At 42.3% G+C, this 17,554-nt stretch overlaps 1 protein-coding gene and 1 non-coding gene across 2 annotated transcripts; one reads left to right on the top strand and one right to left on the bottom strand.

Moving 5' to 3' along the window:
* The first annotated feature begins 7,430 nt into the window (after nucleotides 1-7,430).
* LOC135496940 (paired box protein Pax-3-B-like) lies at nucleotides 7,431-12,560 on the top strand. Its single transcript, XM_064786539.1, has 3 exons — nucleotides 7,431-7,872; nucleotides 11,547-11,924; nucleotides 12,118-12,560. Exons 1-3 carry the CDS (start codon nucleotides 7,431-7,433, stop codon nucleotides 12,213-12,215), a joined length of 918 nt encoding a protein of 305 aa, XP_064642609.1. The 3' UTR covers nucleotides 12,216-12,560.
* A 1,874-nt stretch (nucleotides 12,561-14,434) lies between these two features.
* Trnag-gcc (transfer RNA glycine (anticodon GCC)) lies at nucleotides 14,435-14,505 on the bottom strand. Its single transcript has one exon. It is a non-coding gene; the product is annotated as a tRNA-Gly (tRNA).
* Nucleotides 14,506-17,554: the final 3,049 nt, after the last annotated feature.

Raw genomic sequence — 17,554 nt, 5'->3', positions numbered from 1 at the left:
CAAACTGAGAATCAGGGTACAAATATTTAATGGAAAGTCATTTTATTTCCTCCCCTGAAAGGGTCAAATCAATCAACGTAGCCACCAGGCGTCGCAAAGCAAAGTATCATAGTCCATCCCGGAAAGGGATTGTTTACACGAGCAGCTGGATTGACAGGGGCTAAACTGATAATGACGGTTATCAGTACCCGTGAGATAAGCAGGGAAAGGGCCCACAATCGGGTGTGGCTAGGGGGGACAGACCGCTCATTCCGGCTGATAATAGCCCTAGTAAGCATTACCTAACATCTGTCCTGGCTATTACACCAGACGCGCTGGACTTTGTTTTCACGTCAGCAGCGAGATTTCCCTCGTAGGGACAGCTCGTTCGATTTGCTCAAGTGAACATGAAAATTGATAAATTAGGGCCTTGGGGAGGCATTCCTCTGATAATGTGTCATCATTGAGGGTAGGGGCCAAAGGAGTGAAATTCGGAAATTACATGACTATTTAAATGTTTCGAGGGTGATATTGCAATTTATCAATTTGGTGCTGGTGTTATGGTATTGTATAATTTATAATGGTGGCCGACGGTGTAACGGAAAACTCGGCCGATCATCAGTGTATCAACAATATTATCACGAAAGGCCCTAAATAAAGTCTTCATTTCTTAATTATTGTTATTGTATACTATTTGCAAGTACAGTGGAACCCCGGTCGGCGACCACCCCGCTATGAAAAAGTTCAACAATTTTGACGGGGAAACTTAATCATGCATTTTGTCCCCGGATTTTCAACTTTGCTAACGCGACCACCCCATGAGTGGTCGTGTTACTGGAGTTCCACTGTACATGTATAACGATCGGCAAAGCTTTTTGCTGTTTACCAAAATCTGAAAGTTGCCGTCACCAAAGACTTCCAAAGAAAAACACCAATTCAACGAATTTAATAGCAATTTACCAAACATTTAAATCGTGTTTGAATTTAATTTCACTGTAAATTTCAAATGAACAGATCTGGCGACTTTCCCATGATCACGAGACAGATTCGGTGTGACGCGAGCTAAATTTGTTGTCATTCTTTATGGTATCCTAATAAAGCCTTCCCAAACTCAATTAAGCCTTCGCTCGTTTATAAAAGACCCACAAACAATCAACATAGATGTTCCCCGATTAGGGGAAATCCCGAATGCAAATATTACAAGGAATCCTTTGCCCATTGAGATTCGGCAATCTTTTAAAGTATTCCGCACGCCCCACTTCTTACGAGGCAAACTATCGCTTTCAAAGTGGTCGCGCGGCACCTGTGATCTCGCTAAGTAGGTTAAAATACTGCTTAATCTTTGTAACAATATGTTCAGGAATGCTAATGTTGTCGTCCACCTATTGAACACGCAGTCTTCAAGATGTGTGTGTGTAATTCAGTGATTTCGAGTCGCAGAACAAACCTTCTGGGCTAGGCAACTTTGGTTTTGAACGACGAGTGTTTTCCCAGCAACACCATCTGCACTGGCATCAACTACCAAGTGCTTAGTCTTCTTCTTCTTCGTCTTCACGTTCGAAGCTCGAGTTTCGCTATCACATGCCCAGCAAAGTTATGCTACATCCTCTAAATGAACCAAAAAGGACCAAAGAGGAAATAAAAAAAGACATTTCTCTTCACGATTCTTTATACATGTCAATGGCGTTTACACGCAACCCACACAGGCTGGGGACTTATCGAGAAGGACTGGAAGGGGGCAGGGGGTGGCTGTGTCCATGTTCATCGCATGAACCTTCGACAGACCTCTGCGCGGTGGATTTTGCACCCCAAGAACTCCCCTCGTGTCCTTTTTTGTGTGAAAAGGTGGCGTAACGGCCTCGTCTTCAGCTCTAGTTTGTGAATAGTACGTGGGTTGTAATTTGTGTGACAGAGATTAGGAGCTGAGACATTCATTGTCAATTAAAGAAACGATTTATTGTGGGGTAGGTTACACTTCTTTGTGAATCACTATCACAATGAGTAATAACGGGGCCATCTAGACTGATTTTGGATGTAATCGCAAATTATCACTTAATAGAAAAATAGAATCGACTGAAAGGGGTTTAAATTTCTAAGGAAGAACGGTTCGGAATGTGAGGAAAACCGTGAGAAATGGAATTTGATTAAAGGAAATGTTTACAAATTAGTTCGTAATAGAAATTTGTGTTTTATAAACAAACAGTAAGATTGGATAACATGATCTGTATGGATGCGCCAACAATGACTCAACAATGATTCAACAATTGAAATCGAGTTGGATCGTTTTGTCAAAGTTTTGTGATTTTAACAGGTTATTTTACAATTCAATGTCGAAGTAGGAGTTGTCACCTAATTCTCCCCTGTTACATTAACACAGAGGAGTTCGAAATTTCAATTTAGATAACGGGTAATTTTAGTAAGGCGGTGATAGTTTGGGCAAGTTGAATGTTTTCTGTAAACGTTGCCAGGATGTTTTGGCTAATCAGCCGAAAGTTTCACCATACCCCTGGGCGGTGAAGGGACAAATCGAGACATTAATTAACTGATCTTGCAGGGTTTACGTAGCGTCCTGGTAACGGTTTATGGCCAACGTAAAATCACCCACCAACTAAGCAGTGGTCATTTTTCGGTAACTGGACATTACCCGAGGGTGGATTCGGAACAATTGACCAACTTTAGCCATTACCAGCAGGCGCCGGCTAGGCACTGCACCAATAAAGTCTTCAGGCCTGGGGCTAGGTGAGACAATGGGAAATAGGGGTAAAACAAGCGTGTATAATGTTTCGATGAGAACCATGATTACCTACAACTAGTCTGTCACACCAGGATATTTAAATTTACTCAATTTGAGCACAAATTGAAAATCACTGGGTTTCGACGACTGTAATGACACAGTAATGCGTCTCTCACCACTTTCCAAAATATCTTGGGTAAGTTTGAGATCACTCGCGAAATTATGTCCCTTCCAAAGTGTTTTAAAAGCTCGGAAGCATTCATTTCGTTTTCGAAATTGTCTATGAAAATGAATACAATTACTTGAGCGCCGTTTCCTGGTTGTCCTTTTCAGTGCATTAATAGTTTTTTTTCTTAGGAATTGCTCAAAACACAAGCCCATTAAAGGTGTTCTAATTAACTGTTGAAATCGTGCCGGGAGTCCACAGACACATGCACAAATATAAAATTGGTCGCTTTCCGTTGAATGAACCATCATCGGCGTCTCTCGCCGACACAACGTTGCAAAAATCTAAGTTCTGAAACAACAGGACTATTAAAAGTGTCTTAATCATCCGTTGAAATGGTGCCGGAAATGCTAATTATCTTAAAATTGTGGCGATCAAAACTAATTAGTGGTTTAGTGAATGAGTGCAGTCTCACTTCTAGTGTTTTAGACATCCTCCAGTGTAAAAACATTAACAGCCAACAGTGAACGTTTAGTTTCTCAAGAACAAAGAGACCATTTAAATCGTGCAAATGATAAACTGTCATAATGAAGTAATAATTACATGTAGTTCTAAAACGTAGTTCATATCGAAATCTTAGGTCATTAAAGCCTGGTAGTGTTTCTACTGTGGAGAGACTTTACAGCCATAGAATAGTTTGAATCAGCTATAAGATTGCTGTAAATATTCTTGTTGAAGACCAGGACACACCCTGCCCTTCATGGACATGTCAGATGTCAAGGCGTGAAACAACCTTGCAGAATTTGCTCAAATCCTAGTTTTTATGGCTCTGATTTTGTACGAGGGGTCATTTTGTTCCTGGAACGAATAAAGGCACAACTGAAACGCTGTGTGCCGGCAAATTGTCAACAATTGCAAACCAACTCTGGTGTAAAATTAATTTCAAAACTTGCCATCTTTGAATCGAACTTGTAGTTCCGAGTTGAATTATGAAATTTCCTAGTCAGTGCGTGATTGCATTCAGATTTATCATGACGGAAAAACCACGGCAAGAAGAAAACAAAACGGGAATAAAAAACAAAATCGCCATCGGCTAACCCGAAAATTGGTTGCAACACTTCGTCTGACTTGAACACTATCTTACGCCTCTGAACAAGGAAGTCAAACGTGATCACGCGCCCGAATAAGACAGCCGAAGGACCATCAAAAGTTTTGATACATTAATATGTGTAAAATGGCATCAGATGGTCCATTTTTCCTTAGCTCGCGGCGATAGGAAGTTTTCTTCTAGGATCCGCGACAGAGGGAGACGCATCGCCTCGGGTACATTGGACAACTTTCGCTCACGCCGGACTGTTTTTCTCAATCAATTTCCCCTTCGCGAACTGCCCAGGCGCCACTGGTGAAAACGGCCGACCAAGCAGCGGACTCGATTTTCCGCTCGGCTTGCCTCTATGCTGCAGAAGCTCATAACTAGCACAGAGCAGCCAAAACACCAAATTAACAATTATCAAAATTGTGAACGAACCCAAAACATGGCCGCAGGCCGTATGTTGATACGGCCATGTGATCTCGGGAACCAATCATGACGCAGCTCACAGGGGACTACAGCCTCGTGTCCAGTGGCAGTACAGGTGTAAACATATAAGTTTTCACATTGTGTTCCTTGTAAACAAGTACAGTTCTGCTCCATTGATTCCTGGAGCGAGGTTTTAACATTTATCAAGCATGGATCTCTTCTTGAGGTCATTTCCCCAAATCTTGGGAACCACAATTGTAACCAACTCGGAGAACACGATTAAGGAAATAGCAGTTGAAGATTTGGGCGACTTTCGTTGATGATTGCGGAAATAACATGCTTAATCCGGCTCATATACCGTTCACATTCCTGCCAGGTGCCCCGATGCCTACCGCCTTTCCGATACATCCATATGAGGGTAAGTAGAAATCCAAAAAAGTGACATTGGTACATTTTCCAGTTATTGTTGAGGCTTTGTTGGGTGGTCCAATATGTCCACAATATCAAGTGAACAGCCACCGTTACCTTCAAACTCTATGAGTATAGACAACGACGGGAAAATGTTGTGATTGATTTTTTGAAATATTGTTAAAATATGTGATATTTGGTTCGATTTTTTTACTTGTACTCCAAAAAATGCCAAAGGAGTGACAATAGAATGATTACAGCAATGCAGTGACAGTTTTGTAAATATCGTCGCACAATATTCATCTGAAGTAGGCCTACTCGCGAGACGACTTCGAGAAATTCACTTTTAATTCAAGCCAAACTAAATGATGCTACATGTAGTTTTACTTTCTCCAGAAGCATTGGTTCTAACTTTCTGTTAAGATTTTCTATAGTCCATAATTGATGATGGCTGTTTACAAAATACTGATGTGTTTTTATTGGAATATTTGTAAGTCGTTGTGTGCCGATCTAAAAGTTGATAATCACTATATACCAACACACTTGACTTGCCGTATAGTTCTATAAATGTTAGCAATCGCTTTTGGAATTCCATAATTTGTGCATTACATTCTGCTAACTCTTAGAAGTATCGTTTATCTACTGTGGTCTTCACTCAACTCGTCACTCAATTCATATTTTTATAATGTGAGAAGTCCGCATTTATTACAGAGTGTTCGAATGATTGCCAAGTTTGGCAAATCATTTCGCTGTAAGTCAGGTCTAGTTTTCTATATTATGACAACATCGATTTTCCTGGGATCGTTTTAAACTACATGTTTATCCTTGTTTTATTGTTGTTGAAGAACTGACGTTCGCCAAGATACTTCGTCACTTTCTTTACCGCTTTCATGCAAACTTAGCCGCTCACAGGAAGCGATTGGTCAAGTGTGATAAAGGTTATCTTTACATTAATTAAACTTTGTTCTAATCATGCTCTGTGACGAAATTAATGGCTTAAACGAGTCATTAATTTTACGCCAATGTTCATATACTTGCAATTAATGGTGATGCATGTGTTTTAAAAGGAATATTATATTAAGTGAATACGTAAGTGACAAAATTCCAAAGTTTATCTTACTAAATGCAGAAAAGCAGAAAATTGTCGAAAGAGAGAAAAGTCAACAGATCATCTCCGAGCTACAATAACAGTAATTAAGTGATATATTCGATCTTATTTATTTGAAGAACGTTTTCATATGCGTTCAAGCGATTGGTGCAATCTGATATCGTTGTACCTTTGTCATAAAAAAACCTCGCAAACCTTCCGCGGACTGACTGCACAAAATCTGGCCACGGGAAATCCGTTTATCGAGGTGAAAACGGTCTGGACACATTGTTACAGGATGAATTATCACTCATACAGAATATGCCACGGTGTGGCCTTGCTGCATTCAAACTTAATTATCCTGGAAAATCAAATGCGGGACCGTTCCAGAAAATGTCGTGAAAGAAAAAGCCGGTCACCCTGCTCGAACTAACTCGCCAAATAATTTGGCAGGAAATTCATAATCAAGCCTGAAGTATAATGTAGAAATTATGATATCATAACTTAGGTTATATTGCAACTCTTTGACGCGTTGCACCTTTAAAGAGTAACTAACCATAATGGATTCCTCTGACCAGTTTTTTTTTAAACCTACTTTCGCTGAGGAATCACTTCCAGGTCAGTGGGTAAGATTGGCAAACCGACTGCCGTAAACATTCATACCAGGGCCTACATTGTTGTATATAATCGTTCAGGTCTCCATCAAGCGTCTGCTGTAATTGAAAAAGAGATTGGAACGCTAGCGTAATAATTGAGAAACGCCACTCGAACGCTTCCGTGGTAATTGCTAAGTTACGGCCTTTTAGTACGACGAAGGTGAACTTTCATCATGTCTTTCTATGGCCTGATCAAGCTACGTGGAATTGAATTAAGATATCTTGCCGGAAACATGTTATGCCATTCTTGACTTCTTTTCTGTTTACCAACAAAAAATTACTCTATCAATCCAAATCCATCTAAATATTTAACCACTATTTTTTCAATGTCAGTTCTAGTCATTGATTGAAACAAACAACTCGAGTCGCCTTCGCTGATCATGGTAAAATTTGTTCTCCAAACATCTACGCTTCCTCATTACTGTAAAAACCAGGCTAATGCTCTCTTTATAAACTCGTATCCTTTACCTTCTTTGTTAGATTCGGACACATTTTGCGATACCTCAATAGTTTATGGTGTGAAATGTCTTGTCGCGACAAAACTTGACTGCAGACCGCACAATAGACTCAAGAGGTGTTGAGATGGTTGGGTTGGGGTCACATGGCTGGTCTCTGGAGATGTTGTACAGGGTGAATCAAAGAAGGAACGATTCAACAATCGACTATACTCTAGGTTTGTGAGCAGCCAGATTTTGATTGTCGGAAGAAGGCCTTCTTATCAAGGAGACGACACACCCAAGCTATAGACACCGATACAGATGATCATTTTGAATAACTTATGTTTACTTTTCTTTTTAGGCCAAGGTCGAGTAAACCAACTAGGTGGCGTTTTCATCAACGGGCGCCCCCTACCGCAGCACATCAGACTCAAAATTGTAGAAATGGCCGCCCAGGGAATACGTCCTTGCGTCATCAGCAGACAGTTACGTGTGTCCCACGGTTGCGTCAGCAAAATACTGCAGAGGTACCAGGAGACGGGCAGCATCAGGCCGGGAGTGATCGGGGGAAGCAAACCAAGGGTAGCCACGCCAGACGTCGAGAAGTCGATCGAGAACTACAAGAAGGACAATCCAAGTATTTTCAGTTGGGAAATCAGGGATAGATTGTTAAAGGAGGGTTTGTGTGATAGGAACTCTGTCCCGAGTGTGAGTTCGATTTCGCGGGTGTTACGCGGGAGAGGGAGGCTTAGTGCAGAGGATGAGGCAGAGGAGGAGCGGGTTCGAATCAAGGAGGAAGAGCAGGAGCAGGTCCAGCGAGAGGAGAAGCGAGTGACGATGAAGTATTCTATCGATGCTATACTTGGACTTGACCAGAAAAGAAAAGGTAATTACTGAAAACTTGTTTTGTCACTCGGCGTAAACTCTGGATAGAGAGGTCATGGTTATCCCGAAAACGAGATACAGGTGACACTCTTTGCATTCCAAGCCATCAAATGCTGAGGGGTTTCCCGCGTTTCCGGGGAAACTTGTTTGCTAAAAGTTCGTGAATTGCCCGATTCAAAGTCGTAGGCGATTTCCGTTGTAAAGTCATTACCATGTTTCTGTATACATTGATCTAATGCATGATGTAATTCTTGAGGAGAAATCTTAGTTTCAAACTATCTCTTTGCAATGAACCATGTTATCCCTAACTCGCGTGACTATCTCATCAAATACGTCAAACACTTTCTCACCAAATGGTGATTTTCCGATCCCATTTTCGAAGCAGTTAAGAATAATTGTCCCTGTGATCAAAATTTTATGCAGTTCCATCCGCCGGGGCGATGGTGCGGTCTTTCTCCGTGGTAGCCCGGAGAGAGCGTGCCCCCGGGGGACATCACGAAACCAGCAGCCCCAGCAGTGTTAATTTGCAACAGCGAGAGCTAATTAACAATTTAATGCAAAACATATATTGGTGGCGCTTCTGGTTGAGTGGGCAAGTCGACTTTTACTACAAGAGGACAAAATTAGTCAAACGGGTTAGGAAAATTGGGGAGCTACAACCGGCTGGGATGCACATGTTTTTATAGAGGAGATACGTTTGGGTATAATGAAGTGTGGGCCCACTGCTGCAGTTAATGATAACAATGGGAAGTTAATGATGTTTGGTTCTTTTGAAAGAGAGTTTCGGACTTGTTAACGCCAAGGAGATGTCAGCTGGGCGGAAAAGTCAACTAGGCTGATCGGACGTGGTGCCTTGGTTGAAGGGTTGGGAGACAATACAGCTGGAAAGGATGGTTTTGATGAGAAGATGGTTGCACCCTGTCTTGGATGACCATTATTGACACCAAGATGGTTACATACTACTATCAATTATCTAGTTATTGCAACCAAGGGATGGCACTAAAGATTCAAACAGAAACAAACACCATTGGCGTATCGATGCGAGGGCGAAGATGTGTGTTTCTCTCAATAATGAAACGATATCAAAAGATATAACGTTTATAACGTTTAACAGTTTAGTACGTGATCCTTCTGTTCTTGTGTATACTTCTGTACCAGTGTGGAACAGAATTTATCGTGGCACCACCGTTCTGTTTAGTCGCAGTGCTTGGGCCTTCAAAAGGATGTCGAACATTCCTCCGTCACCCAGTGTTCATGTAGATGTCAATTTTGTCTTATTGCGCCCTTTTTCATTTTACATGTACTTCACTGCTGATGGTCCACTCGTGCACCAGAGAGTCTGACAAGTTCACATCCAGACAACACCGCACGGAATAACATCAAGTGGATACACTGAACCAACCCACAAAGCCCCACTTGAAATATCGCGGATTAAATTCAATTTTTCTTGTTAACTAAAGAAATCTTTAACAGTCCGTGTCTCCCCTCTCAAAGAACTGCTCAAACGTGACACGTGTGCTCCAAGTTGAAAGCAGGCATTTTTTGCTCGAAGACGGATCAGTTACAATAGCCACCTCAGGCGATGTTACCCTATCATTATCAATTTATCCAAGGCACTGACTTCTTACTCGTAAAACTATTCCTTATTGTCCAAGATCCGCCGGCGAAAGATCCCAGCCATTAAATGTGTCGGGGAGCTAGCGAAACCTATGATTATCCATCACTTATTCAACGCATCTCTCCGAGTTATTACAGAACGCTGTCATCACTATTCCGGGCTATTGTCGCGCGGCGCATTCAGTGCGACACCATAGACACCTAGGCCCAGTCGCCTCAGGCCAATGCAACCCAGCCGCGGTGCTTGCATTAAACTTCTTGCAGCACTTTTTTCATTTAAATCCATGAAACTTTGCACTAAAGCTGTAGCTACTGCGAGCACTTCAATCTTACGCCGGATTCACGAGGATACCCCGCGGGTGACGCCTGGGTTTTGTACCAAATCACCTGCAAAGCTGGGGTGAGAAATCGCAATAGCTTCTATACCCTCTTTGTCACAAAAATGAGATGATCGCATAAATCATGTTAAATAGTGTTTCGGTGATTTTTCATCCATCGCCGCAGGCTCCACGCGAATAATCGGATGCCGAGGCCATTTTCCGCGCTTTCAGGGCCGTTTTATGCGGAATTTAACAAGCAGCGCTTAGTATTCTCAGCAAGATAAGATGATAGACTTGAGAAGAAAGGGTTTTGTTAAGTTAGTCTAAACATGCTTGACGGAAAATGATGATAGATGGTCATAATTCCCCATGAAATGGCGCGACCCCTAGGCTTTCAGTAGCAAGGGTGTCAGCCTCGACATCTAAACACTAATGATTATAATGAGAATGATGGAAGGAAGTCTTTGATGCGCTGGGATCCATGTATTCAGGAGGAAGGTTTTAAGCCTACACTTCTCAAGAAATGATGGCATCGGAGACGAACAAGACCAGGCGAGAGTTGCAATGATACTTATCTATTGTTTGTTGACTTAAAATTACTCTCAGAACCTTCGTTGAAATTTGCGGTGGAAGGAAACATTTGTCTTCCCAGCACCAGGGCCCAGCATCAAAGCCCCAGCCTTATGGAATAAATGAGGCCATAAAGCTCAATGTTCTGCCGAGAGTTCGGGAGAAGGACCTGTGACGCTGACGCACAACAATCTGTCGGTCAGAAAACCCAAGAAACAAAGCGCCGCTTGAAACAAATGACTTATGTTCTGGGACCGGGTGCTGGGGCGCCACGAATTGACGGCACATGCACGCGTGCTATGGGCCATTTGCGTTTCATTAAGGAATCAAAATGCCATTTAGGATCACCTCAGGGCATCCAAACCCCAACTGTGGAAAGCGTTTATCTTAGAATCACCCTATCAATACCCCAGAGATAATTAACAGGGTAAATTTAGAAGTTTCACACTAAAATCATTAGACAGTTGCGAAATTCTAAGGCGTTGATGGAAACCATTGGGTGGCTATAAAAGCAGATCCGCCCCGCGAAACGGAGCCTGATTTTACAATAGGTTTATTAGCTCCCTGACTAAATCAAAATTTCACTTAAAGAGATTAAATTTAGATTATATGGAGATTGTCTTCGATCTCAAGAGTTTTGTTCAAATAACTCTTTAATGGTGAAATGGGACATTGAAAATTGATGGAGTCCTTCTCGAAATAATTAACTGCTGTTCTTTTGTTGGGGTTCCGTCCACCGTGAACGTGAATGACCACCATTTTACTTTCTGAAATGACCAGAGTTAAATGACTTTTGACCAAGTTGTTGGGGGCAGGGCGACAATGAAACCTTTCTCCTTCTCTAGACAGGGGTGAAGAGCTGACGCCCTGCTGGCGCAACATGGGGACGCCCTTTTTGGCTCCCAAGGGACAAAGGAGGGCATTTGTTGTGATGAGATGCGGCGTTTCGCGGACCAGATTGGGTTATCAACCACCCTTTTCGGACACCCTGTACTTCAACATCAACTGTCATTCCTACCCCGACACAACCCCGGTCACGACACTATCAAACCACTCGCTTGAAGAATGGCAATTATTCTATCCCTTGGCATTCCAGCGACCCAATCAGAATCTTTGCTCACTCTGAGAACACTTCTTCTAAACGGCATCATTATTTGTTTACTTTCAGAAGAACCACCGCCAGAGGCAGACGACATGTCAGACGAAGCAGACGACGACGACGACGAAGAGGTCGACAGCAGCTCCCCCTTATACCTACAAATCAAACGAAAACAACGGCGAAGTCGGACAACATTCAACGTAGAGCAGCTGCAGGAGTTAGAAAAGGCTTTCGAGAGGACGCACTACCCTGATATCTACACCAGAGAGGAATTGGCGCAACGGACGAAGTTGACCGAGGCCCGAGTGCAGGTTTGGTTCAGCAACCGGCGAGCAAGATGGCGGAAACAGATGGGATGCGGGCAGGCGTCGCTGTACAGTTGGTTGCCTGGGACGCCGTTCTTTCCGCTGCCGATTACTTCTATGCAGAACCATCTCATGGCAAATGGTAAGAGCAGTGATGATACGGTTTCTTTAGATGAAATCCAAATGGTTCTTCAGATAAAACACAACGTACAGCTTCTGTAAGCAGCATCAAGCATTTTGTGTAACGTTCACGCTTCATAGGTAACGTAGACTACTCAGTCTTCCTCTCGTCTGAAATGTAATACCTGAATATATCGCTTTTGTTCTCCTTTCAGAACTCCGTATGTGTCTGCCGACGAACAGTACTGCCCAAATGAAGCTTCCCTCGTCCAGTCCGGGTCACCCAAAGCTTTCGCCGTCCTTGCGGTCATAACATACGAATACACAACAATCCATGGAATAGAGACTTTGGTTCCAATGTTCTCCATGCAAACGTTTAGTCTGGTCATTTCGCATGTAGTCCCACCTTGGCTCATCGGATGCAACACTAGTCAGTGGTAGGCCTACACTTGTTGACAATGTGCCCACTCACTAGCATTTCAGGGTACAATGTTCCACTCGAGAATTGAAAACAAACACTGGCAATGACACTGAACTGAAGAGATGGACAAAATGATGTATTTGGAGTGTGGCATTGACATTTACTATGCAAAGACTAGTCAATCACCAATGTGTATATCATATGCAATACTTCGTATACACTGAATCTCTAATGTAATCGCATACAGTATCATGCATTTGTTTTGTACATGAACATCGATGTAAATACTTGTAAATAAATAAATATTTTCAGTAGATCAGATTTTCCTCAGTCCCATTTCAGATTTTACATGAAAACGAAATCGAAACTACTGTTTCCCGACAGTAGCTCGGTCGTTCTTGTTTTATCATGATTACGCCTACTGGCGGTCGTCAAACGACTGACTTCAGAACGTCCTTCTTGCTCCATAGGCGGCCGTAAGTCGTCCAGACCTGTTTCACGACGTATAAGGTCCTGTTTCGCCACGGTTATGATCGTCCTGTGTGCCTGTTTCACTAGACCCGGCAACGAGTCTTCCTGTTTCACGACGTACAATATAGGTACAATGTAGTCCAACATCACTGTGGTCGTCCTAGCCGTTTCACCATATGTATACGACTATAGATCGTCGTATTGGCTTTACGCCTGTCCAACGTTGGACAAAGGTTACACAAGCCTTGCTTGAGAACCACAGGTAATCAGTGTGCACTAACTATCCTCGCCTATGATTGTTGATTGAATATTTACTGTATACAGTGTACACAGAACCGTGCATCTGACAACAATGAAGCAATCGCATTGACCTAATCAATAGTTGATGAATACGGGTGGTCAGACAATTTCACAATCTCATCAGCCATGATATTGCGGCCACCTAATGAACTTGGACAGGCCCTCGTGCAATAATAACTTGACGTAGCAACTATGATAGGAATGCCTCGACCGCTTTGATAATGACGTGGTGGTTGTGGTAGTTGTGTTGGTTCACAACAATGCCGACAGGTGGCGCCAGCATAATGTATACAACCCCGTGTATATGTATATTTCCCGCCGGTGTATATGTATACGTTGTCAACTAGAGAAGAATCTGCCACCCTGGTGGTGGAGAATTGAACTACAGTTGACAAGGAAGTGCATTTAAAACACCACAGATAAGAGCAAATCCATAATATGAAACATTTCATATTTGTAATTTCACTAAACATATATACATCACAAACGTTTTCGGTAGTTACCTTCTACCCTCATCAGGTGAATCCTTCATAACTGATTACTGCGTTCGACACTCCATTCAGAAATAGTTTTTGACAGTTATCCATGGCGAATATAAAAACGCTCAGTCAGTGTATCTCACATTTTATTTACCAATACAAACAACGAATCGGATATCCCGCCCAGCTCGATAGAAGCTTTTTGTTACAAACATCAAACAGATGGTCGTAACACTAAAACATTGGTTAACTATGGGTTGTCATTACTTTTGAGGCAAGCTAACCGGGAACTCATACATGTCATACTCTGATATATACGCATCTGTGTCATCCCTGCTCTGTGACTGGTATTCTTTTTACCAAGGATTTGTGAAAACAATGTTATTGTAGCCTATTCAGGTGAAGAAGGCCATGAGTTGGTATGTACATTACCAGAGATACCATTGTTGCTGACATCACGTGTGCAAGGGGAGGTGTGTAATCGTGCAGTAGTGCCGGATGATCAATCTCTTTTTGTGAGCGGATTAGTCATTTTCACTGCACTAACAATGCATGCAAGTCACAGGTTCAACAACTTTATTTGACAGTGATATATATATATCATGTTCAACATTAAGCTTCGGGTGCCATCCATCTACCCACTTGGTATACTTGGACCTGTTAACAGATAGGTATGTATCATTATTTCATCTTTGACATTGACAATCTAAATGCCGATTTCCGCTGAAATGAGAAAAAGAACTGGGCAGATATGACGATGATGATAATGATGATGATGATGATGATGATGTCGATTATGATTTTGAGAAAAAGGTTAAAAAACAATGAATCAAGCTTCACGACACTATGACAAAACAAAAATGCATTGTCCGGGAATCGAACCCGGGCCTCCCGCGTGGCAGGCGAGAATTCTACCACTGAACCAACAATGCGCCCATATCTAACACCGCGTGTTCGAATGACCCATTGAATAGAATTGTTCATAATTCTCAGCCATTGTTTGCCTTCGCCGGCCATTGTCATTGCGTTGTTTGCTCTAGTTCTTAAAGCTGAACTGACGCATGTACTTCAAACATCGAGCTAACAATATCTGTGGATTCCGCCAGGTATGCCTAATTTGTGAATGGAGAGAAAAACTGCCACACTGAAATCCTGCGAGGCACAGCAACTTGCTCAAGAGTTCCTAAGATCTCAGTGCAAAGTGCTGTAAAGTCCATTCATTTGGTGACAGTGACTGTGATTATTCTAGGCTTTATCATACGATCAATCGTCTGTCTACATTCAACTCTTCTATTTGCGCTCTATCTTTTACCGAGCAACACGATCAGTAAACAATTTACTACGATCATCATGGATGTAGAGATCTACATTCGTGTTATGATCAGCTAGGTGTCGGTTCGAACTGGCCAGGACTAAAGAGTATAGATGAAGTATCCGGTAACAGATGAGTCTATTGTGCAACTTCAATCTCTGAGGTATTCAAGGTCATTGGTATCTTTAGAACCATCTTGATCCGTCAAAATAGTAGGCACGGACACTTTTCCTAGGGGAACTTTAGACCGCTACACAGGGTGTGAAGGAAGGTTAAGTCCACATTGAGAACAGTCGTACCCTGTGGCCAATTCAATGGTTTACGAGGGATTTTGTGGGTAAAAAGAGACAACTGCTTTATACATGCTTCCCGAAATTGGTGGCTTGCATTGGAACTAACTTTTTCCCCCTTGTCCGTCATTAAAGGCATTCAAGTGTGTTGGTCAACCATGACTATCTCCTTTGTCCCTCCACCATAAGGCCTAGTTTCCCCTTATTACATCACTATTTCGGACACTCAGCGCCCCATTTCTGGAAAGGTGTATAGAGGGTTAGTCGTGTTTCAAAAATCCTACAGTCACGTTTAATTTCCAGGATGTGAAATATTCGCTATGCCATGCTTGGATCTGTTACAGCTAAATATCGAGTGTCTGCCTCTCAGTCACCCTTTCAGACTTCTCCCGTAAATATTTAATTCATTTACTGACAACCAAACAATGGGAACTCTTCTAATGATGTATATCCTACCTCGCTCAATAGATTGTGTGCATGCATTCGTGACAGCTAAACCGGTTTCAGCGAGTTTTTGCGATCACAACTTAACTCATTTTATGTACACATGGTTTTTGAGAGAGAGAACCTACAGTGTAAGATCCTTTCCTTTCAGATTGTCCGAATTAGCCGTTAAAACGAGAAGAGTCACACCAAAGACACATGAGGTAAAGAGATACTGATGGAAGTTATTAATTTCGACACCAGAGGACCCAAGTGTTGCTGAATCACGTGATCGTCCCTCTCACGGCCATGCGGAAATGAGCTGTGTTGTGACATCCGCATGGAAGGAAGAAAACAAATACAAAGGATAGGTTCCATGTAAGAAAATGATCCAATATGAGAACCAGTCAGTAGACTTAAGAAAAAATTAAGTTTAGCAGCAGCCTGCTTTCTTGTCAGTGACCCCTCATTTGGCTTTCAAAGAGAGACACGAAAGCCACCTAGCGTCAGTGAAGGGAACTAATTGCAAAATGGAGTACATCAAAGTTCATGGATCCGTCACTGGGTTCATCTCCCCTATCGGTGTCATTATGAACCTCTGCTCGATCGTAGTATTTTCAAACATGTCCTCAAAGACAGCCACCACCCTTTTTCTCCGGACACTTGCGTTATCCGATATCTTTTACCTCGCATTCAGCTTCGCGATCTGGACAATCGCATCATCATACATCACGCGCGGTGACGTGACGAAATACGTCACTAATGTTGGGCCAATCAGCAGCATTCTTCAGATTTGTTTGGATATATCGCGAATCTACACCACATGGATCACGTTCGGTATAATTTTCTTACGTTACTTGAACATCCATTATACGTTTGTGTCACAAAAGCTTTGCAAGTCTTCAACGGCTGGAATCGCCAGTGTGTTGCTTCTGTTAGTAGTTACGTCATCCCGGATCCCGTTGTTTCTCTCCTCTCGCGAGAGCTTCAGTAACCAAAGTATTCAAAACGCAACAGTTCCTCAAACAGAGATTGAAAACATGATTTTGGGCGTTTACTGGAATGATGCATACTTCCTGATAGACAGCAGTGTCAACTTAATTTTACCGGTCGTCCTTAGCTTCATTATCACCCATCGCGTTAAAACAGCATTGCATTACGCTTATGAACAGCGCCGCAGAATGTCAAATTTCGGCCAAGAGCCAGAAAAAGGTTCAGGAGCAACTATGACCCTAATCACGATTACTTTCATGCACATCATCTGTAGCATCCCTGCTTTGATATTCTTCGTGCTGAGAACGATATCAAGTGAGCAACACAGACCAGACACTGGCGCCATCCCATTGAAATCTAGTCTACTTCCCACAAAAGTTGTATCCAACATGTTTTTCGAGTGGAACGCTTTCGTACATTTTTTCATCTATTACATCGTCAGCAAAGAGTTCAAGCTCACTTTCAGTGCCATTTTGTTCCGTCCTGATAGCTCTCCGAAGAAGAAGGAAGAAAATGGTGTGGTGCGACTGCCGCATATATCAGAAAACAATGTTTAGAAGATGAAGTTTGTTGTGCATTACTGTACCCTAACGAAAGTGCCTGAACACATTCTATGGGGGGTGCAAAGCGAGGGCATGGGATTGAAATAGTGAATTGGACTTGAGTAAATGCAATTTGGACATCACTGACGACGTCAGTATCAATATATTGAGGTCAACCAAGTTTCGTTTATTTCCGTTACCATCTAGTTCTTTGTTTTTCATTTCATTTAATCTCCAGATCTTTCGGAAAAGGGTTAATAAATAAATCGAACGCCTGCTTTAATGCTTTTTCCGCTCACGTTTTGTTGCCGGAGATACAAATGATATTTATCAATACACAGGAAGGTGTAATGATCAGTTGTAGATAGTTAAACGTTTACGTTAATAGGCTTCACCCAGATATGGCCCATTAGGATGTCGT

Source organism: Lineus longissimus, chromosome 12 (genome assembly GCF_910592395.1).
Source record: "Lineus longissimus chromosome 12, tnLinLong1.2, whole genome shotgun sequence".
Classification (NCBI taxonomy): Eukaryota; Metazoa; Nemertea; class Pilidiophora; order Heteronemertea; family Lineidae; genus Lineus; species Lineus longissimus.
Note: the sequence above shows the minus strand (reverse complement) of the source record. Positions and strands in the feature narration are given on the sequence as shown.

Bases quoted from the DNA above. Each gene is read 5' to 3' on its own strand.
- LOC135496940 (XM_064786539.1), top strand. From the start codon at position 7,431: ATGGCCGCCCAGGGAATACGTCCTTGCGTCATCAGCAGACAGTTACGT. The intron at 7,873-11,546 runs GTAATTACTGAA...GTTTACTTTCAG, and splicing joins ACTTGACCAGAAAAGAAAAG to AAGAACCACCGCCAGAGGCA. The intron at 11,925-12,117 runs GTAAGAGCAGTG...TTCTCCTTTCAG, and splicing joins GAACCATCTCATGGCAAATG to AACTCCGTATGTGTCTGCCG.